General features: G+C 39.9%; 2 protein-coding genes across 7 annotated transcripts in view; one reads left to right on the top strand and one right to left on the bottom strand.

The window, feature by feature from the left end:
• Window positions 1–22,534, top strand: part of LOC311420889 (uncharacterized protein) — a 210,166-nt gene that overhangs the window by 53,645 nt on the left and 133,987 nt on the right. The window lies entirely within an intron of this gene.
• CA10 (carbonic anhydrase 10) overlaps window positions 12,914–22,534 on the bottom strand; it is a 200,536-nt gene continuing 190,915 nt past the window's right edge. For both annotated transcript variants that reach the window (XM_084492226.1, XM_084492227.1), the window contains 3 exons: window positions 17,450–17,604; window positions 14,913–15,087; window positions 12,914–14,126 (listed from right to left, as the gene is read on the bottom strand). In XM_084492226.1, coding sequence (XP_084348352.1) covers window positions 14,104–14,126; window positions 14,913–15,087; window positions 17,450–17,604 — 353 coding nt within the window. In that variant the 3' untranslated portion in view covers window positions 12,914–14,103. The remainder of the gene's footprint in view (window positions 14,127–14,912; window positions 15,088–17,449; window positions 17,605–22,534) is intronic.

The raw sequence follows: 22,534 nt of genomic DNA, 5'->3' as shown, positions 1-22,534 counted from the left end.
GTTTAAATGTATTTTCTCCATTGAATTTATTTACACCTTAAAGGATAAATCATCTTTCTCATTATTTGAAAAGCTTTGAATAACTGAGGGAGAGAAAATAAATGTACAAAAGGCGACTTCCTGACAGTCTTGTCAATATACGTGTTTGGAACTGACAACATGAGAAATTATGGTATCAACCTAAAAAATGAAAATCCTCAGGGCTCTGAAAACACAAGATGAAGACAGTCGCATTTGTATGCCAGTGCTATGATATATGAATCCCTCTAACTGTTATAGAAAGATCAGCGACTGCCACATGTATGGTGTGCTCTGTGTGAGTGTGTTTGTAATTCAATAAAATGTTTTCAGGGGAGAACTGGCATCTCTTTATTAACACTAGTTCCTTGGCAAATGAGCACACAGGTGGATACAAAATTTCAGCATTAAGAGAAATTTATGGTCAATTTTAACTAGCATAGTGCTGTAAAGCGCAAGATAGTGCCTTGATGAGCCTTTTGCAGACTTCATATTGTCCTTTAGAATGGTGTGTGAGGTTGTGGAAAGAAACAAATTTTCTTTGAAGGAATTAAGAAACAAATTGGAATATACAGGGAGAAGAAAATTTGACATGACACTGATCCAACTTTGTTTTTAGAACTAGACTGTTGGTGGGTTTGTCATAACATAGGCAACTGTGTGGAATTTCATGGTAGCATTCTGTTTCACCTGCTTGCTAGGACATCACATGGATTCTGCAAAGCCTGTAGGTGCCTGGGATTTGCCACCCAGGATTGTTTCTAGGGATAAGTGTTGGCTGATTCAGTGGAAGTAGAAGAAAAGGTTCTCCTTAGTTGTAGGTGATGCAACTTGAACTGAGGCTATATTTGTTTCTCATATACACTTGCTTTTGTTTTTTGCCTTTAGTACTTGAACCCATGACCATCTGCTTCACACAACAAAGATTCTTAAAACTGGAGATCTTGCTTTGTTTCCGAACAAACTAGAGAGGAGGATACAAAGTGTTCCCCCACCTCTGAAAGTTGCGTAGACATGAATATTTCTTAAAAGTATCTTCAAGTAAGATGGATCATTTCACTTACATTAGTCTCCTCCTTAAGCACTTAACTTGCATACTTCTACTTTTTAACCATACATTCTGTCCTCCTCTTATTTTACCAGGATAAAACAGCATCTGGAAAGGAAAGTATTCAATGGTAATAATAGCATTTCTCTTCTCTTACTTGCATTTATCTGAATCATGTGCCATAGGAATAGTTTCTGCTGTTTGTTTTGCAGTTGTTTCATATTACTATTCTTTCTTTATGGTTGAACATAAGCTTTTGCTTTAAAGTATTGTTTTCCTTTTCTCATAGTATTTTGTTTCTTTTGTTTGTGGCTTTTTTGAAAGACTTTTCTGAGCCTTGATGAAACAGACCTTGGTGTGCTTTGATCATTTTTTTTTTTTAAATATCTCTTCTTGCTCAGCAAGCTTTCCATCGTGCTTATCTTTATGATCACTGTGGGGGAGAGAAGAGATGCAGTGAAATGAACTGGAAACGAACCCTTTGGAAGTGCAGCCTGAACGTAGAACTTGTTGTTTGGTTGGAATCAGTTCTTTTGGTCTTCTGTTCTAGCCACTGAAGGCTATCTCGGTTACCTCACGTAGAAAGGTTGGCGTGCCATTTTCAAAGCATATGGAAAATTCACATAATTATGTAAATGCCAACTATTGTTACCTACGTGTTGCTGCTGGCTGTGGTTTGATAGCTCAGCTCTTGCTGCTTGTGTAGGTTGGGCATTTCCTCATAGCATTGGATGGGGATTAGGTTTCTCTCTGTCCTTTTGGAGTCGTGTGTATTTTTTTCCTTTTAAAGAAGTGAGGGGGGGGGGTGATAGGAAATACTGCCCTGTTCCAGTCACATATGTGCTGTGAATCTCTGCAAAACTTTATAAGAGCTTTCATTACTGCAGTATCTGAAATATGTGGTTGTTCTTATAACAACCCTTCCCTTTTGTGCTGAGGCTTTTTATCACATTTTTTAGGTGTGAACAGAGACATAAGAGGGGACAGTGATTTGTCACAGGCTGAAAGTACAGCCTCTGGTGGAACAAACGTCTCGCAAGCCCTGGGCTGTGGGGAAGTCCTAGAAAGCTGATTACTTCTTCTCTTGAATGACCATATTTCCTATTGCTGTGCTGTCAGCTTCTCATTCTGCGCAGTTCATATTATAAATAACTCTCCAAATGTTGAATATTTTAAAAGATGGCTTCTCTTGCTGGGATCTATTCCCATGAAAAATACTGATGTCAATTGAGACAAGTCAGCCCTTTCAGTTCTTTTTTTTTTTTTTTTTTTTTTAATAGTATGCACTCTGGATTCTTTTTATGGATTTTTTTTTTAAATCAATATTTTTCTAAAACATTAATCATATTTGATCTTTCCATATCTTTTAGGTTACTTTAAAAGTAAGAGGAAAATTATGAGTGTTTTCATGAATGAGTATCTTTAAGCAATATTCTCCGTATTAAAAAGGGAAACAGATCTATGTTAGTGTATTTATCTGTGTTAATATAGTGCCACTGTTTCTAAACATCAGTTAAAAAATATATTTAAAGTGAACCTAATTTCCAGTGACTATGCATAATAAATAGACAGGCTAAACATAATTACATTTTTTAATGCATTGAAATGCAAGAATGATTTGGGACTTCTAAGTGAAGCTCATTGAAAACTATGGCAACTATGGTAAGTGCCTAGATTTAATTGTACATTAAAGGCAAAAGTGTTTATATTGTAGTAATACAGTCTGCTTTAGGAAGAACTTGCAAAAAGATAACAAGTAACTGTATGCTGTCTGTAACCAGTAATTTTTTCATATATTTTTAAGCAGCAAAGTGAGATCTTCATTCTTATGGCAAATAGAAACATTCCAATAAGATATCATATTTGTTAAGAACTTATTTACTGGAGGCACAATGCAGTTGACATAGCATAGGTCAGATCAAGACTTTCACATAAACAATATACTGAGCTTTTGTTAAAATTGTAGAGAGGATGCTGTTTTCAGAAGAAAAGCTCCATACAGCAAGTACCAGACAATCCTTGTGTGAAGCTAGTGCTTTCAAATCATAAAATATAAAGGAAATGGGTTCTGTTTTCTGAAATAATCAGGTGTAGGGCCTAAATAATAGCCCTAGAAACGCTCTTCAAATTTTTTTCTCACCTCTTTTGCATTGCTAGACTAAGACTGACATTCAGAAATGATACGAAGTGGGCCTGTGTGCTGAGGAAAACCTGGTCAGCGTGGGCTTCTTGTACCTCTGGGTTATGAGGATATCACAGTGCTCCAGGCTACATAGGGTATAATGATCTTCAACATTAGCCTCCAGGGTAGAGAAACTTTAAGCCAAACAAAGCCAATATTTGGTTAAAGTATTTCAAAATATTCTTTTCTATGCATACAGCATGTTTTATGTGCAAGCAGACATGGAAAGTAGATGTTACCATCTTTAAATAAACTCTGTAATTTTTAAAGTTGGAAAAAACTAGAAAGCAAAGCAAACAAAAGGGAATTCAACATAATCCTGAATTTCAGTAGTATGCTACTACGTTATAAAAGATGCAACAGGGGCTTGTTTTCTGTGTTACTTCTCTTAGAAACCTATTCAAGGTCATGGTTTGAATAGACAAGTAATTGGATTTGAGGCACCATATGTTATGGGATGCTTATGACATCCCTAATGAATGTTACAGGGTACTATTTCTTCCCAAAAAAATATGTTGACATTAGCATTAAAATGACTGTTGACATGAAAACTTTCATTAGGAGAAACAATGTGAAGTCAACCCCCCTCTGGCCCCTATCATAAGATGCCCACTCTAGCAATGCAGGGGGGTTGCTTACCAGCTCTGGCCTGTCACCATCACTCACCAAACTTTACTGCCCTTTCACAATATCTTCTGATTCACAGTGACAAATCCTAGACCATAAAAGCAACTAGAGTCCATCGCTGTGTGTCTCTTGTTAGTCATTTCACAGTATTTATGGAGCTGCTTGCAGAGAACATTATTCCTGTGTTCTGTTTTGTAAATCAAACAAGGGTTAATTCTACTAAAAGAAAATGTATTTTAAGCCTGTAAGGTTTGGAGAAGCCTTTGCTTTGTGTTCATCTCTTTCAGTGGTGTTGGCTTTGTAAAGGATGGAGTTGATGTCATTAGGTATGTCACCTTCTTCCCATGTAGTCTAACTTTGAAGAGTCTTTTATGTAAGTAACCTTAATGTCATTTTCATGGGTGTGTTCTTCCCCTAGATGCCCCAAACAAGTGACTTTCTTTTTAAAGTGTGATTTAAAAAAACAAAACACCTGCAAGTAAATAACAAATATGAGGAAAAAACTCGATACTATTATTCTGAGGTTAAAATTGGAGAGCTATTTTAAAAAAAAAATAATCACATTAGCCATGCGCATAAATATCATAAAAAAGCACACAGTCTTGATCTAACCCCATTCCTGCCTTTAAGACAGTTGTTTCCTTTCTTATCCCTTATATGTGGGTAGCAGGATCATAGTCCTTTCCAGATCACAGGGCAGCACCAAGTAGATATAAGTAGAGCTCTGTGCTCTATTTTGGCACTACTGAGTGCAGTTACTTAAAGCTGGAACAGAGGTAAGGCAGGCCAGGCTGATTTGCTGGTTCCCAATACCTAAAGTAGCGTGGGCAGTAGCGCAGGCAAGCTGTAACTAGCTTATTTGTTACGCTCCTCAAGATAGCTGAATATTACATGATGGAAGCTTGCATGGGGATACTGAGGCATGGTTTCACAGGGAAGCAGAAGGAATACCTCATATTCCTAGTGTTGTGCCCTGATAATGACCGTCGCTGCAATCTCTGCTTGATTTTTGTGTGTGTGTGTAGCAACATGGGGAATTGTGACAGCGTGTCCTTGCATCAGATTTTGATGTTTGTGAGCCACACAGTCAGGCTGCTGGAGACTTGCTTTTCGGCTTGCAGCTTCAGGCACTGGCCTGTGCAGATGAGCCTCCTGTGCGATGTAACTCATAGGAAAGCATAACAATCCTGAGTGGTAGTCACAAGGTCAGCTGGTAGCTTGCCATGTAATGGTGTGAATCCTTGCTCAGAGAATTGAGCTTGCTATTTGCCCTTATCTGGGAGGTACCCGCTGTTTGCCTGTGCAGTGAAAATCCAAACAGTGTTGTAGTTGCTTTTTTTTGAGCCAACCTCTTTTACTTAGTTTGGAACTTTTATTTTTAAAAGATACAGCTAATTACTCTTTAAACATGCTGAGTCATCCCAATAACAGACAGCACTACATGAACATTTCAGTTCAGATCATTTCAATAAATGGTCTCTACAACAACGTTTCTTAGGATAACAACTATGTCCTCCGGTATTTCCCATTCTTACAGAAGATGCATTTCATACAAAGATGGTTATGTCTATTTTTAAGATATGGTACAGATAAGGAGCTGGGGGAAGAGTCTATTCCCAAAATTTAGAGGCTGGAATTAGTCTGTACCTGCTTCATCATATGTGTTCTGAATTATGCAGTGAGGCTGGGATTCATCAAGGCTTTTAAGAGCCAAAGTCCTGTTGGTTTGAGACCTGAAATCATCTAACCTGAAGTTACAAAAGTGGATGTTTAATTGAATTAGTTTACATTCTTTAAGGAGTAGCCACACAGAACAGTTCCTCCTCCCACTGCATTACAGCATGGCTGAGTTTCAATGATTTAATTTTTAATGCAAGAATTCTAGCTGGCCATCTGTGTTGGAGGTATGAGGACTGTGTTTGGGTGAAATATTTGTCAATGGAGCTCTACGTCTGTAAATTTTTCTGAAGCTCATAGAATCCAAATATAAATGTTTAATGAATGGGACCTTTTGTGGCAAAAATTTGGCATGAATTTCTGAAAATATCCCACTTACATTGCTGTCAGTTTTAAAATTATGCCTGAAAGAAGGCAGAAAGCTGAAATCGGCTTGCTGCTGTATTACTGTATCACTAAGGAAGAAATGCAGCACAGGAGCAAGTCTTTTTTTTTCTTTTCTGTCATTGAGATTCTCCACCATTCTATATTTTGCTATTGTGCTTATGACTTTGTGTTGTCTTAATGTACCTGCACAAGACTTTTATCACATTTGAATAGTTAATTCACTGTTTGCCCCATCATTCCTACCTTTTTACTAGGTATAGTTTACAATCACTCATTTTACAAGTTAAACCTGGCAGTTATCCAAGAGTCTTTTAGACCTTAATCTTGAAATGATAGCACTGTAGAAGAGTTCCCTATCAAACGGTTAATTGCTTTTTTTTAAAAAAAAAAACACCTCTTGTGTAGATGTATACATAAATATGACCTGCTTGTTCTTTTGCTTTTGATCTAGTCATCAATTTTATGCTGATCTGGGTACTGGTGGGAGAATTTCAGGCAGGTTTCTTTCCATTCTGTAACCATTGGATGGGTGAAGTCAATTTTTACTGCTTTCCTGGTACTTCTTTCTTTTATTTTGCTGGGGGCTTGGTCATTCCACAGCCAGGTGTCAGAAATTTCCTGCCACTTTTGGACACATGGACCAAAAATAGTAAATAGTAAGCCCTGGGTCATCTTGAAGTGTTCCAGATCTCTTCACATGTTGAGAAAAGTAGGTGAGACAGTACCAGCAACCCTTTTTGTGTGCTCTTACACTCAATGCAGGCAAGTCTGGGTGCAACAATCACAGTTAAAATGGTTCATAATTAAGTCATCCTTCACTGTTAGCATTCTGACTGCTCTCTCTTTTCCTCAGCTAATCCTACCATCGGTGAAACGTAAGAGTGAGGTTTGCTTTGCTCTTCAGATGTTAGTTTTGCATGGATTGTGTTCCAAGGAGACTGAACTAAAGCATATGTGTGCAGCGGGAGAGTAAGGGAAGCACAGCATGAGGTATTTCTGGCAGTCTCTGATTTCTTTGCAGAGTGCTAGACGGTTTCACAAAATCACCTGCTATAGCACTGAGGGTGCACATCCAGCATGGAGTAGAGGAATTGGGAGACACATTCAGAATGTGACTCAGCATTGCTCTTCCCTGATCACATAAATACATTGCCGTCTACATGTATGTTTCAATGTATGCCCTGGGTTTGAATGCCTAACAAAATGTGATCTGTTTTCCAAATTTCAGTGACTGTCTCCTTGTGCTGGACAACAGCTAGCCAAGGCTGAAGGTCAAAGCCTTGACCTGGGTGACCACAGTATCTTGCAGCTGTACCTTTTTTCCACCTGGATTTGTTTTTGATCCTCGCTCTTTTTTCCCTTAGAGGGTGGGAGCTTCTGTATAAATTCATAGCCTGTGTCAGTTTTTTTCCTCATATTTCTAAGGATTTTTTACTCTATTTAAATGCTAAGGGTTATTTTCCCCTCCTTAGAAGATTTATTATCCTGTTTTTCATTTTCTGCTCTGAGTATGTGTTTGACATGTCTTTAGTTATTAGAATAGAAGCCTGACACTGTGGGAAACAGAAAATGTTTGCCCGCGTTAGGTTTCACATTATAAATGGATCTTGTTCTTTACCATGCAAACAGGCTCCTTGAATAATTTTACAGTATGCTGTTGAGAACTGCGGTAAGCCATTTACTAGTAAATCAGCATTTCTTACAGCAAACTCTGTTTTGTCAGCCATTACATCGAGGGAATAAAATGTAATAAAAATCAAAGTTACAGCTGATCTTCCTGAAAAATTGATACTGTTTTGAGTATAGGAACAAAGCATCTGGGATATTTTGGGCAGTGTCCAGTACTTAAAGCTTTGAGCTGCAATAGAAAACATGCAAAACATCTGCCTTCATGCTACATTGTCAACGTTTGTTAGTTTTCCCTCTTGTTTGTGACCTTGGGGGAAAGCTCAGCTCCTGAAAGGAACTGCTGCATGAGGGATACCCAAAACATTGAAAGGGTTTTATTTGCTTTGAGTCTTGGCTTTCTGGGTGAAATCATATCTGATTTTCTAGCTCTTCTTCACCAGTTAATAGGGGTAGCAGCTCACTTTATTTTTTTAAAATTATATTTATTTGTTTTGTGGCAGTTCAAATGTACAAGGAAAGCACTTGTTACCAGCAAGAGTAAATATCAAGAAACTTCCCAACTCTTTTATTTCTACGGCAGTATTGTGATTCTGTGGGGAAATGCACCTTCCATGCATTGCTCAGAGCTGCTGATAATTTTAAGGCTTGTGTTGGAAGTAGCCAAGTGTGAAACCTTGGAAGACCAAAATGGGGGCACTAACAGCAGGGTCTGTCAGAAGCAGAAAGATGCTGAAGTATTATCTCAAGTGTGTGGCTCTTTTTTTGTTTTGTTTTAATTAAAAACAAGTGTTTTGAGAAGTCCTATGGTTTGAAACACTGTTGGATGCAAAGTACTTAAAATAACTTCAGCTGCTGGCAGCCCATTTTTCCACCAGGCTCCCCCAGTTTCTCAGGTGCCTGACGAACTAATGTCATCCAAGCAACACTTGTTAAATGACATTTCTTAAGGCCACGGTATGGATCTGCGTATGAATACCCGGAAAGCAGTGCTATTCATTATAACAGAAATTTGCATGATTTTTAAGTTCTTCTGATTTTTGTTGGCCAATTTACCTTTTTGTCTGAGTTTCTGGATCCATATAGGGGAGGACAGCCTTGCACACATCCAAGGGTCATTGTTCCTAGACTTGCTGGGGGCAGCCAGAAGCTTGGTTTTGGGTCTCAGTGTTCAGCACCTTGCCCCATCTTTCAGGGTATATACTTTACAGAAAAGTGAGAGGTTTTAAATGTTGAGAAAGGGTGGCTTTTGATTCAAAGGAGTTTGTTTCATTCTGAAACTTCCAGGCAGACCCTTGCTGCTTCAGCTTTCAGCCCCTACTTGCTGCTTCAGCTTTCAAGGCTGGAACAGAATGGCAGGACAGAAATGCACAGTATCTATAGGTACAGTTATACTGAATGATTTTTCCTGCCTTCATTACACAGGTCCTATGTATTTGTTGTTATTTTTTGTATAGAAGTAATTTTTTGTTTTTCAATTAAAGGAACAACTAAGCTTATCAAACTTGGCTAGCTATTACACTTTTTTTTTGAACACTACTTGAAACGGAGGCTTTTTCAGAACTGTAAATTTGAATTTCCTCTTTTTTTTTTTATTATCTTTAAATAAGTTCTAAGTTTGGTACCTAGCTAGATATTACAGTCTGTGACAGCAGAAGATCAAACTTGAGCATTCCCTCTCAGTGTTACATTCTTAATGTCACCATCACAGCTTGGCAACGTGGTCCTGCTTGTGGTGGTGGTTGCTTGCACACCCACTGTCAGGTTGATGTTCCTTGTCAGGTTTGTGCCTGCTCTGAGCCTTTTCACAAGTGAGGAATCCTGTTTGTGATCTGAGCAGCTCAGGCAGGGATGGTATGGAGGCCACAACAGCACAAATTCAGTTCTTACCACAAAATACTGAGTTTGGGCTTTGTTTACAGCCAGACTTCTTGTGAGTACCATGGACAGAAAAGACTAAAGTCAGAGGTTGCTACTTGCATGTGCTGCATAGACTGATTACCAGAAGATCGTCTGTGCCTGCTGTTTGTTAATGATGCTTTATCTTTTTGCTTAAAGGCTTTGTGATAGGCTTTGTGTGGCTTCCTTTGGACGCCTGGTATCTCCTGACACAGAGGAAAGTGCCCAGTTTGAAATGCTGGAAATCAGATGTCTGGATATGAGCACCGCTTAAATGTTTGGGTGTACAATGGGTGTACAAATGGGTGTACAAGATGCTTGATTCTAAGCTTTGGTTTGGTCTATTTCTACTGCAATCTGTTACTAGAACAAAAACCCAAACAAATCACACCAAGATGGAGTTTATTGGTTCACAAAATGGACTTGGAAATGTTGACAAACGTATTTGCAGTGTCCTGGTATGATTGCCACGTTTCTCTATTTGCAGGGTTTCTGTATTGCAGCCTCACCTAATCCAAAGCACAGCATGACTCCTTCCTAGGACTAGTCTCTTCTATCATATCTCTCCCTACTCTTAAATCCCTTCAACCAGCTTTCAGTAAAATAGCACATAAGTTTTATTACTTAATAAAAGTTTCATAATGGAGGCCAGGCTTATCTTCCCTACCTTCTGTCACTGACAAACTTGGATCAACAATTGCCAGCTATTTGTCCAGAAAATATAGATTGAGCCATTCTAGACTGTACTCTCAGTAAGTTTGCTCTACTCTTAATAATCCTACAAGCAGCTTTAAAAATAATAATAAAAAAATAATAAAAAATGTTTTGGAAACAATCTGAATACCACAAATTTAAAAATTAAATTCAAGATCACTGTGGCATCTAAAAAATATTAAATGCATGAGACTTGTGATATACTTAGTTTTATTAGCTATGTAAATCTAAGTCAGTAACTTTTGCTTTCTCAGCTGCAGAATTTGGCAGTGTTAACCTGCAGTCTAATGGTTACTGTGTGGCACTTCTGTGGTTGTGTAGTAGATTGTTCAGTTCCCTGCAGTGTTAAGCTGATACATGCAAGCATTTTGAAATGCTCAAACTGAAGAAAGTTAGGGATTGGGTACTATATATGTGCTAATAGGATCCTGGACCAGGGTCATCAGCCCCAACCCCTGCTACAAATAAGGCATCAGTGTGTCATTTCCCCCTGGGCTGACCACCACCCTTCCAGCAGTAATTCTGCTGCAGCTTTCGCTGAGCAATTCAGTTGTTGACAGCTTCAGGTTCACAGAATCACAGAATCACAGAATTTTCTAGGTTGGAAGAGACCTCAAGGTCATCGAGTCCAACCTCCAACCTAACGCTAACAGCCCTCCACTAAACCATATCCCTAAGCTCTACATCTAAGCTTCTTTTGAAGACTTCCAGGGATGGTGACTCCACCACTTCCCTGGGCAGCCTGTTCCAATGCCTCACAACCCTTTCTGTAAAGAAGTTCTTCCTAACATCTAACCTAAAACTCCCCTGGCTCAACTTAAGCCCATTCCCCCTCGTCCTGTCACCAGGCACGTGGGAGAACAGGCCAACCCCCACCTCTCTACAGCCTCCCTTGAGGTACCTAAAAAGAGCGATAAGGTCACCCCTGAGCCTCCTCTTCTCCAGGCTGAACAAGCCCAGCTCCCTTAGCCGCTCCTCGTAGGACTTGTTCTCCAGGCCCCTCACCAGCTTCGTCGCCCTTCTCTGCACCCGCTCAAGCACCTCGATGTCCTTCTTGTAGCGAGGGGCCCAAAACTGAACACAGTACTCGAGGTGCGGCCTCACCAGAGCTGAGTACAGGGGGACGATCACCTCCCTAGCCCTGCTGGTCACGCTGTTCCTAATACAAGCCAGGATGCCGTTGGCCTTCTTGGCCACCTGAGCACACTGCTGGCTCATATTCAGCCGACTGTCCACCATCACTCCCAGGTCCTTCTCTGCCTGGCAGCTTTCCAACCATTCCTCTCCCAGCCTGTAGCTCTGCTTGGGGTTATTGCGCCCCAGGTGCAGGACCCGGCACTTGGCCTTGTTAAACTTCATGCAGTTGACCTCAGCCCATCGGTGCAGCCTATCCAGATCCTCCTGCAGAGCTTTCCTACCCTCAAGCAGATCGACACACGCACCTAACTTGGTGTCATCTGCGAACTTACTGAGGGTGCACTCGATGCCCTCATCCAGATCATCGATGAAGATATTAAAGAGGACCGGCCCCAGCACCGAGCCCTGGGGGACGCCACTAGTGACTGGCCTCCAACTGGACTTGGCTCCATTTACCACGACTCTTTGGGCCCGGCTATCCAGCCAGTTTCTAACCCAACGAAGCGTGCGCCAGTCCAAGCCAAGAGCAGCCAGTTTCTTGAGGAGAATGCTGTGGGAGACGGTGTCAAAAGCCTTGCTGAAGTCAAGGTAGACCACATCCACAGCCTTTCCCTCATCCACCCAGCGCGTCACTCTGTCATAGAAGGAGATCAGGTTCGTCAGGCATGACCTGCCTTTCATAAAGCCATGCTGACTGGGCCTGATCGCCTGCTTCCCCTTCAAGTGCTGCATGATGACTCTCAGGAGGATCTGCTCCATGAGCTTTCCTGGCACTGAGGTCAAACTGACAGGCCTGTAGTTTCCTGGGTCTGCCCTCCGGCCCTTCTTGTAGATGGGCGTCACGTTTGCTAGCCGCCAGTCGATTGGGACCTCCCCCGATAGCCAGGACTGTTGATAAATGATGGACAGCGGCTTGGCCAGCTCCTCTGCCAGTTCCCTCAGTACCCTTGGGTGGATCCCATCTGGCCCCATCGACTTGTGCACATCTAAGTGCCGTAGTAGGTCACCAACCAGTTCTTCATGGATAATGAGGGCCACATCCTGCTCCCCATCCCCTTCCACCAGCTCAGGGTACTGGTTCCTTACAGGCTTCCCCGTACATCAGTGTGCCTACTTTGGGAGTCCTGTGGCTACCAACCCGTACATGTACTCGCTTTCCTGATATCTCTCCCTTTCATGTCACTCATGAAATCATACAGTTTCCAGCTCACACGCTGCAATCTTTCCAAACGGCTGTCTGCAACAAACTCAGTTTCCAGTCTGATGCTGTCCACGCTGTTCTCTTTGGCCAAAGATGAGATGGTGTGTTTGGGTATGTTAAAGCTGCAACACAGACTGGGCCTCTAAGTTCTTTACAGCTCTCCAGTCCTGTCAAACTTCTCATAGGATGTATTTTTCAATTTTGTACAAATACTTCATAGTCTCTGCTTGGTCCTTTTTAGCTTCATCATCTTTTCTGTGAATTTCTACTGTCATCATGTGTTGCAAAGGGAGTGTTAGGAACTGGATAGCCATGATAGCATGAGGTCTGCCCACTCTCCAGAGAAATAAACAATTCAAAACTTCGTAATGTGCAAGAAGGCCAAACATGCGTTATGTGAACTTGTTAAACACATTTATTGAGTTCTTGACAGTAACCAAACACAGTGAATGACCATTATAAACAAGAAAAAAGGCATTCCCTTTTACTTGGTCAGCTCCTGCTTTATCTGTAAAGAAAATTTATTCCTTTCCACTACCAATTTACAGGGTTGAATTTGTCCCAATAATGGACTGAACAGGGAAAATGGCAATTTGAAACTGAGATGTTTCTGCTGCAATCTGCTTCTGAGCCTGGCCTGACTCCTGTTAATGATGGACCATACAGCACAGTCAAAGTAATGCTGGCTTTAACTGCATTTGCGATTGCCATTAACTCACTTTACTTGGCTGCAAACAAATAAATGATTTTTTCTTTTTTTTTTTAAAGAAAGAAAAACAAAGAATCTCACAAACAGTGCAGCCACAAATATTTAGAGGCTTATTTCAGAAAGAAAATAAACCAAAGCAAGTTTACTAAATTAATTTGTTAAACACATTTATTGAGTTGTTAATAGTAACCAACACAACGTATGACCTGTTGTAAAACAAGAAACAGAAAATGGATCAATTCTGATTTTGGCAAATCCTACTACAGATATGTGACAAAGAGGGAAATATTTCAATTTCCTTTATATTCTGCAGTGATATATTTACAATACTTATCTCTCAAAGTCTGTCCCTTTTTAATTAAATGAACAGAAGGATCATAATCTAGAAATAAGTTTCCTCTACAGTCTTCTTGTTCTGTCTTGTCAGTATCCATTAATGATTGTGAAATAATGAGAGCTTTCCAAGGATTACTTGGCACACAGAACACAACTCCACTTTGATGCTGCACCGAGCCACCTTTTTTCTTTTTTTCTTTTATTTTGAGGGAGAGGGGAAAGGAGGAAGAATTTCATATATACAAAGGCTGAAAAGTCTTTTTTTTTTTTTTTTGTTTGTGAAGCTAAATTAGTTCAGGAAAACTGTATCAAAATTGTAATCACATTTACTGTAATATTGTCTTTTTACTTTTTTTTTAAAATTACCACCGATCATATGAATGAATTTTTAGTTGAGTTTCCAACATGGCAGCTTTTTTCCTACAGCATGCTTGCACATGCTGCCGCGAACCCAAAGAGAGAGTGAGGTTGGGTGCATTCTAGATTATGTCAATTCACAGTAGTAGCATTCCACTGAGGTTATGGGTTCTGCCTGCTCTGTCTTACTTGAGGAGCCATTCATTTACTGAAAGGAAAGAGAAACAAAAACAGTTATGCTTTAATAAACCCCACATATGAAACTGGCTAGATCTAATGCTCTTCTAGAAATTAAACACATCCAGAAAAAGCTAGGAGACTTGTTTTCCTCCTTTTCTTGGAAAAAGTATTGCATCTGAATGACAGTTTCTTTGTAGCACTGCAACACAGTCACCAGCCTTGCAGTTATTGGCAAGAAGGAACTTTTACACTGCTATTGCAGGTAATAAAAGTGTATGTGCATAGGCTGAAAGATGCATAGGATGCTCAGTTGAGAACCCCCAGCTGTGGCAGCGTAAGGCTTTACCAGCAGGTGACTGAGTTGGTTCATTTATTTAGTGTCCACTGTGTAATAAAAAGGTTTCCAGTCTGGGTGTGCATTATGGGGGTACACCTCCAAAATGAAATTTATTCTTTTGTGTGGGATCAGTTGGCATCAAGACTAGCTCATCCCCTGTTCTCTTTCCAAGTAGGTAACAGAACAAAATGCTCTTTGTAAGACTTTAAAATGAAGCTAGAAGGCTGAAGGCCTGTCACATCTGCTGTTGAAAAATACCAGATGTCCCCAGCTGCTTTTTGTCATGGCTTTTCCTGGATGTTTCTGGGCAAATTTCCTCTTCAATGTCAAATACGCAATGTTTGACTCATACTGCTACTCCCACAAGATCTGGAGTTTCATTTGTATTTATCTTTATGCTTTGTTACACACTTGGATTTTGCAAAGAAGAGACCTCAGTGTAATCATAGAAAGGGTTATTCTGGAGGTGGAACGTACCTCTATACTGTAGTTTCTGTGCTCTATTGTTTGGGCAATCTTTTCCCTGTAAACTAAAGTTGATATTGGTTCGGATACATCGATTGTTGAGAGGCTGGACTGGTCTGAAATTGTCGCTCATGCTCAGAAATATCTGTGATGGCTGATTCTGGCTTAGCAGTCGTAAAGAATGCATCTATACAAAATACAAAGCAAGGATTTTTAGTGCTGGTCTTTCCTGTAAGTAAACAACATAAAACACTATTAGATCAGCTACCTAATAAATCCAAGTTAAACAGTTTCAGTGATTTGTAATCATAGGTGGGCTGAAAGAGTCAACTCGAAGTAAAACTTCCTTCTGCGGTCCTCTGTTTCTAAGCCCCATTTGAACCAGAAGTGGCTAGTTTTGTGTGGAGTAAATGCAAACGGTGTGAGGTGTCCTTGTCTGAGCAGGAAACAAATGGAGTAGAGTACTGGATGCTATCCATACTCTGCTATCTGGAGTGCTGCATTGATGAATGACAAGAGAATTTCCTAGAAGTTCAGTAGCTATTAGTGTAGCTTCCAGCTGAGAAGACACAGTTTCAGATGCTGATGCTCAAGAGCTGTATATGGCCATACATCCAGTCAGGATGGAAAGGGTAACTGACAGTCATATTGCTGAGCTTCTGAAATTAATGATGTTAAAAAACAGATCCTCTCTCCTTTGACAAAAGTGTTTTTTGATAGTCTGTGGGATACGTATACACTTTTTCTAGTTACTTTGGCTTTCTTTTGAGATGGTTTCACAGATCAATAGAGAGGGAATTACTGGATCACCCAGGATTTCCAGGTTGTCCAGCCGTGATAAATGCAAACTACAAGCAGACAGCAATGGTTGTTGTACACATGGTGCAACTGTACCACAAGCATGTTCATTGGTTCAAGTCAAACCCTTTCATGCTTTGTGTAGGACACTAGAAAAAAAAAAATAATTCCCCCTGCAATTTGTTAAAAACAAACAAACAAACAACAACAACAACAAAAAAAAAACAACTAAAATATTTTGGTTAAAAAATATTAAATATATTTTCTATATCCATGTGTAATTTGAATATTTAAGAGGCAGTGAGTTGATGCTTTCCTCTAGCTGGTAACTAAAAAAAAACCACAAACACTTAATTTAAGAAATCCAGTAGCTTCATTTTACATACTGATAATCGTTAGCAGCTTGCAGGGAAAACGCGAGCTGTGAATTAGCTTTTCAGTCTGAGTACACAATAATTAGTAAGTATTCCATGAAATCAGTTTGCAGCACTAACGTTGGAGATGTAACTAACCAGTAAGCCATGACAAGGAGCAAGCGTCATGACTGGTGTAGGCTCCCGAAATACTCTGTTTTGTACAGTAATGTAACTAAAAATGTTTCACGTAGGAAATTGTTCAGGTTCCCTGTTGGAAAAGTTCAGAATGCACAGCATGGGTCTGTCTTTGTTTAACCATGTTATTCTTCCAAATTACTCTACTCATTTAGAAAAGAAAGTGCTTTCTCTGCATCTAGACAGAAGTGGGCAGAGAGAATATCATAACGATAAAACATCTCTTGGACTTCGTAAAGGCATCTTGTTTACACTGATAATACTTCAAATCTAAAGATATCATAGTTCTTTTATTTTCCCTCACTTCACTTCTCAGGCCAAGTTTCATCCCTTGTGAGCTTGGGACGGGCAGATTGTGGTTCAAGGGTTCCTTTGGGATTCTAGTATGTAAGAGAAACAGACTTAAGCTCAGCTCACTGTTCTGCAGGCAACTCATTGATGGAAGCTCTGGGGCAGCGTGCAATTGGTGCTGATTTGGTGGTTTTCTGATGTTAGGCCCTGGATTGTGAGCAAGTCATACAGAAATGCAGTCTTCATGGCTTTTCCACTGGTGTGTTTCCGCAGCAGTGTAATTTTGACTATGAATTGAATTGTATTCCTTTTGCATAATTTATTTGTCCCCTTTCTGCTAGGGTCGTCAATTTGTCAATCTGGCTTTTCTGCAGATACTCACAATTTCTATCCTGCTGTCTTATTCTGTAGTAGGAAATACTGGCTGAGGGTTTTTTCTAGACAGCCCCATGTACTGGATCTCTCACATCAACATGCTATTGACGTGTGTAAACACAACTGTCACTCATGATTTGGCTGTTTTTTTCTGACCTTAGAATGGTCCGGGTTACCCTTTGTAATGGCAGTTATTTTTGTACAACACTGCTCTATTTGTTTTAGAATCCTCATGTGTTTATTCACAGAATTGTAACTTATCAGGAGACCATTTGGTTCAAACCCTTGCTGAAAGCAGGGCTCACCTCAAAGTGGGTGCTTGTACAGATATTTAGGTAGCTCTAAATAGTGAAGATTTTTATTTGCCAAAAGACTCTTCCTTGCTTTTGCAATCTGTAGAAGTTGCAAGCAGAGATCCATGCAGCAAAGGGTGGAATCTAATTTTATATATAAAGCCATAGACTTATGTTTAAAATATTCTTTATATCTAGACTAGATTAAGTAATTTTTAAATTAAAATTAAGTAATTTTTACCTGCATCCTTGTTATGTAGACAGGTTTGTTCATTATTATCCAACTTGCTGTTTCATAGCAGGGTGGAATTGTCATTGACCCATCGTATGTAATGAAACTAGAGGTCTCTGGATAAAGTTCCTCAATATTAAGCCCCTGTAGTAAGTATGCATCGTCTGGAGAATAAAGGGAGGAAAATAAAGATATAACAATAGATTTGAGGGGGGAGGAAAAAGTATTTACAGTTCTTATTTCAAAATATCATCATCAGTTTAATGATACATGAAACACAATTCTGAATGCTCCGGAGAGCATTGGACAAGAACAAGTCCCACGAATTCTGTCATCCTTCTTGGGTTGAATCCTACTCTTAGATGCCCAGCACACCCTCTGTGGCACATCGCACAAGCATTCACAGTGTAACTCTGAACCTCCTTTAGGAACTGGAGTTAAATCCTTCTTGAAGTTATTGATTTAGATGCAGCAGTCTTTGGAGAAGACTCACCATACTTTGGAGTGCTTTACAATTTTTGTTCAGCAAGGCTTTGGGAAGGCCAAGAGTGTTAAAACTTCATTGCCTTTCTGCCACAGGAGGAAGTTGAGGTTAATGCATGATAATAAAGATGTTCAATGAAGCCTGGTTGCCTTTCGTGTGCGCGGTGGGGGGCGGATGCGGTGCTAGCTCACTCAGAATGCTAAAATCAGGGTGGAAAAGTATGCTGGAAAGCAGCTTACTAGGGTCCCTGCTTCCTTCATATGCCACTTGGGGAATTAATGAGGTATCCCTCTGCAACAGAATTCACTCTGTGGGCATCTACCAAAATATAATGAGATAGGGATATATCTGTTAAATCATCAAAATTCCTCAGTCTTTTTTTATGCTACGCACATTATTTCCCTTGTGTAACGCTGGCCTATAATATTTTTGGCAGTGCTATCAAAGCTGGATCTCAGATTTTCCTGCCAAATCTTCATCTGTAGGAGTTCCTTAATAAGAAATACTTGGGGATGAACACGCTTAACTTCTGATATGCTACTGCTACCGTGCCTCTCAGAGAAAGCTGGACTGGTTACAAGTAGTAATGCTGTGCGATCTCTGCATGCTTTCACTTGCATGTAGTGTTCAATATGGCTTATTTGCAGAACAAGCACTGAAATGTGGGCAAGGAAGGCTGCCTTTTTAGGCAGTTCCCCTTTCAAGACACAGGAGAAGCTGGCATTGATTTTAATTGAAGACAAGGATGTAAAAATGAAGTAGATTACTGCTTAGACTAAAGAGAAATGTTTCAAGTCCATATTTTCAGTCAGTGTCAATAATTTAGGCATTCCTGCTGGATTCACTAGTGTTCTTAATGTGCTAGTCACTGTAGATTTAAACAGTTTTTATTTTTCATTTAAAAAAAAAGCTGATAAACAATTCCTTGGCTATTGGGAAAAGAAGATTGTAAATGGAAGCAAGGAAAGAAATATGATCAAGGAAGCATGTAAGAATGAAAAAGAAAATAGAAATTTAACTGGAATTTAACATATAGATGAAGGACAAAGCTTAGATGAGCAAAATGCTTGTCTCAAACTATCTAATGGAGGAACAAAAAGGACTCTGTACTGCGTTGGGCAAAAGAAAAATCCAAGTACAGAGGCAAAACAAATGTGACTTTTTTATTTTGACATAGTGTCGTTGACATGCTGCAGCCTTACAGGCTATACGTATTTGTGACTACAGCATCAGTTCAAGTGTCAAGGTGAGAGTGTAATATTTGCATCATGTTGGCCAGTGCCTTACAGCTATTTTGTGTTTAAAATGCATTTGTTGTTTTAGGAAAGATACTCTAGGCACGTCATTTCACGTTTATTAGCAGTACAGCCCTCTGCCACCTTCCTGTGCTTCAGGGTAGTTGCCGTGCCATATAGCTGGATGCCCACGTAAAGGGGGAAGTACTGGTTGTATCTTACAGGTGACTGGCACCTTTGTTAATGTGCTTAGCCTTTACTGTTCCATGGCCTTGGGTATCAAGTCTGGTTTTAAATCCCAAATTTTCCAGATGGAAGTACAGAAGTATTGCTATGGTACTGCAGAGCCAAAATGCTCTTACATTTTAACAGCTAGAGATGACTGAATACACCTGTGTCCTATTCATTAAAAACATTATTTGCACTGCAGCAGTAATTTTTCTAGAATTACATGAGAAGAGAATGAATGCTTTTTTTCAAGCCAGTGCCTGTTTTCCATGAGTCATCATGCTTCTTTCCCTTCCCCACATGAACATCCTGTTCATTATTTATGAGGCACGGAGACTGGTGCGTTAACTCCAAATGGCACGGAGTCAGTCTGAATAGATGGTTTCAAACTCTGAGAACCAAATCTGCTTTGTCATATCCATATTGACTTCTGTTGGACTAAAATGATTTAAGTAAGGTACAATTTGCCCTGAAATATTTACATGGGGATGGAAAGCTAACTAAAGATTAATGCAGATTGATGATATGTATTTTTGGTGCGTGTTACATTCTAGTTGACTAATTTGTATTCAGAAAAGTGCACAGATTATTAGCAATAGGTCTACTTATTGAAAGCAAGGTACAGAAGCAGATTTACTGCTGGCATTAGTGCAGGTAATCATGGGGATTTTGGAGTTGCTTTGCAGAGCATTAATGGAAAATGTAATTGAGTATTTTGATGGGGGCTTCTAACTTTTGCCTGTGGATTTAGTGTGTTTATGATATTCTGAGAATGACTAGCACTCCAGGGTGGAATATGGTAGGTAACAGCATGGGAGCAGTGTGGGGCATGGTGGTCCTGCTCATTCAGGCAAGTCCAATGTATGCCAGTGCCCTGAAGATCAGGAGAGGTGGTTTTCTCTCTTTGCCTTACTGATTTTTGGATTAGCTGCTAGGTTACCTTGTTTGCATGCTGAGGACCTGCAAAATGTACTGTGCTCCTTGTGTTAGCCATCTTCCCCACCAGCTTCCTGCAGTAGAGCTGCATCAAATCTGATTAATTGCCTCTGTGTTCACTTGGAGGGTGTTTAAGGAGAGTCAGTGGATTATACCAGATGTCAAAATCCATCAGGTGAAATTAAAGGGAAACCGAAGAAGAAAGTATCACTTAAGGAAAAAGAAAAATGTCTGTGAATGAAATTAGTTTGGCTAAGTAAAAGTGGTACTCATTCATCCCTGTATGGGGGTTATATTCCCAGCAGAAGTCAGAAATCTCCCTGGGAATGGCCTGAGAAGATTACAGAACAAACATTTGGTTATCGCTTTTCACATGAAGAGCTCTGCTCTTTTCCTTTCCCAACATCTTAATAAAAATTTCCTGTACTGGAACTGAAGCAGAACTGGGGGAGTTGTATTAATACTAGGCTGCAACACTTCAGTGTGTTGTCTTTTTTTTTTTTTTTTTTTTGATATTTCCTGCAAGTTTGTGGTTCAAGATGGTTGAAAACAGTGGGGTGATAGCTTGCCAGTAATAAACCTCCTTTACTAAACCTGCTCAGCCTTTACTAGATTCTCAGCATCATCCCTCTCCACAGCCCACACTGTTTATCTTGATCTGCTTGTGCCTTGGGGTGATTCCTGAACTCATGAACTCTTCTTATACAAACTACATTTCATTAGATTTCAATTTCATTTACATAAAGGCCTCTGACAACTTTCTTAGCAAATAATAGAAATCCTCTTTTATCCCCAGATTTGTAACAGGTGTGTGGGGTTTGCTTTCATAGCAAAAACGTGTGTTCTGTTTAAAACACCAGTACTTCTGGGGTTGCTGTCATTCAGTTAATATATTCCCTATTTGATTCCTAAGTTCATAGGATAATTCAGAAAGGGACACTAAATAGAATAAAGGGTAAGGAATGTAGAGATCCGCAGTTATTGAACTCTGCATCAGAGTCTCTCCATTTACCAGCCTGCACAAGTCGCACAGACCCAGGCTGAGAGTAGCAGCGACTGCCTTGAATGTCCAAGGTTGGTCCCCTGGGGCCTGGTTTCAGACAGCTGAGCTTTTACTGCTTGTGACAGGAGCTGTGGGAGCTCAGTCCTTCTGGCAACCCACTGAAACGTGAACCTTGAGAAATTAGGAGTCGTATCTCCAGATATCTGGATCTTAAGCTTTTTCGGAATAATCTGTTAAAATTGGAATACTGTTCACTTGTTATCTATAATGTAGCTAAAGATTGAGTTTGAGGAAATTCAAAATTTTAGAGCTCTTCTGTCTAGCTGGCTATGCGTGAGTATTTTAGTGGAGAAGGATAAGCCCAAATTTCAATGAAGAGTTTGGGGAAGGTAAATTGTTACTGCTCTTCAGCTATGCCCAGTGTTTGCTTACCACTGTTCTGAAAGAACGGTAACTTATCCTCTCCAATATCACACTTGAAGTAGAATATTAAAGCAGGTTTTCTTTGGAGAGATTCATATAGCTTCTGAGCAAAGTCTGTTTGAAAGAATCCTCGTTTCAACTAGTTCAAAGTGGTGTGATCACAGAATAAAATAAGCATTTGAAACCTGCTTAAAAGTTCCTTGGGGTCCACTTTACCTCACTGTAACCATTAATTATCTGAGAGTAGAAATTCCCCTTTCAATCTACATTGCCCATGGAAATTTCATGCAGCATAGACCCTCATTTTTTTGCTGTTATTTTAAAAGAAAAAAAAAATCAGCAAAAACCATGCAACTTTAGTTATGTTATTACCTGTCCTGACTCTAAAGCTATTCTCTGCTTACCATTTTCTCCGCACCCCTATGGAGCCTGCTGCGTATTGCCTTCAGGAGTGCACCCCTAAACCACAACCTAAAAACCTCCAGCTGCTAAAAGCAGAACAGAAATCCTTGCACCGTAAGAAGTAAAATTAGTTTTCAGCAATGATGCTATAATCCATCACACAAGACAACTGCAAAATTACTTTTGATAACACTCTCACGTTCCCAATTTGCACGAAAAAGCTCCCAGTCAATACTTGTTACTACAGTAAGTAACCCAGTGCTCTGCAGAATGGGGTCTCTGTTGTATCCACCTAAGTTTTCCCTTTAAGACACACCTGTTAGTGGTAAGTGGTTAGGAATTAGAGCAGTTCCAGTACACTTGGATTTAGCAATCTGTTACGC

Source organism: Aythya ferina, assembly GCF_964211825.1.
Source record: "Aythya ferina genome assembly, chromosome: 18".
Classification (NCBI taxonomy): Eukaryota; Metazoa; Chordata; class Aves; order Anseriformes; family Anatidae; genus Aythya; species Aythya ferina.
This window is presented reverse-complemented; position numbering and strand designations above follow the sequence as displayed.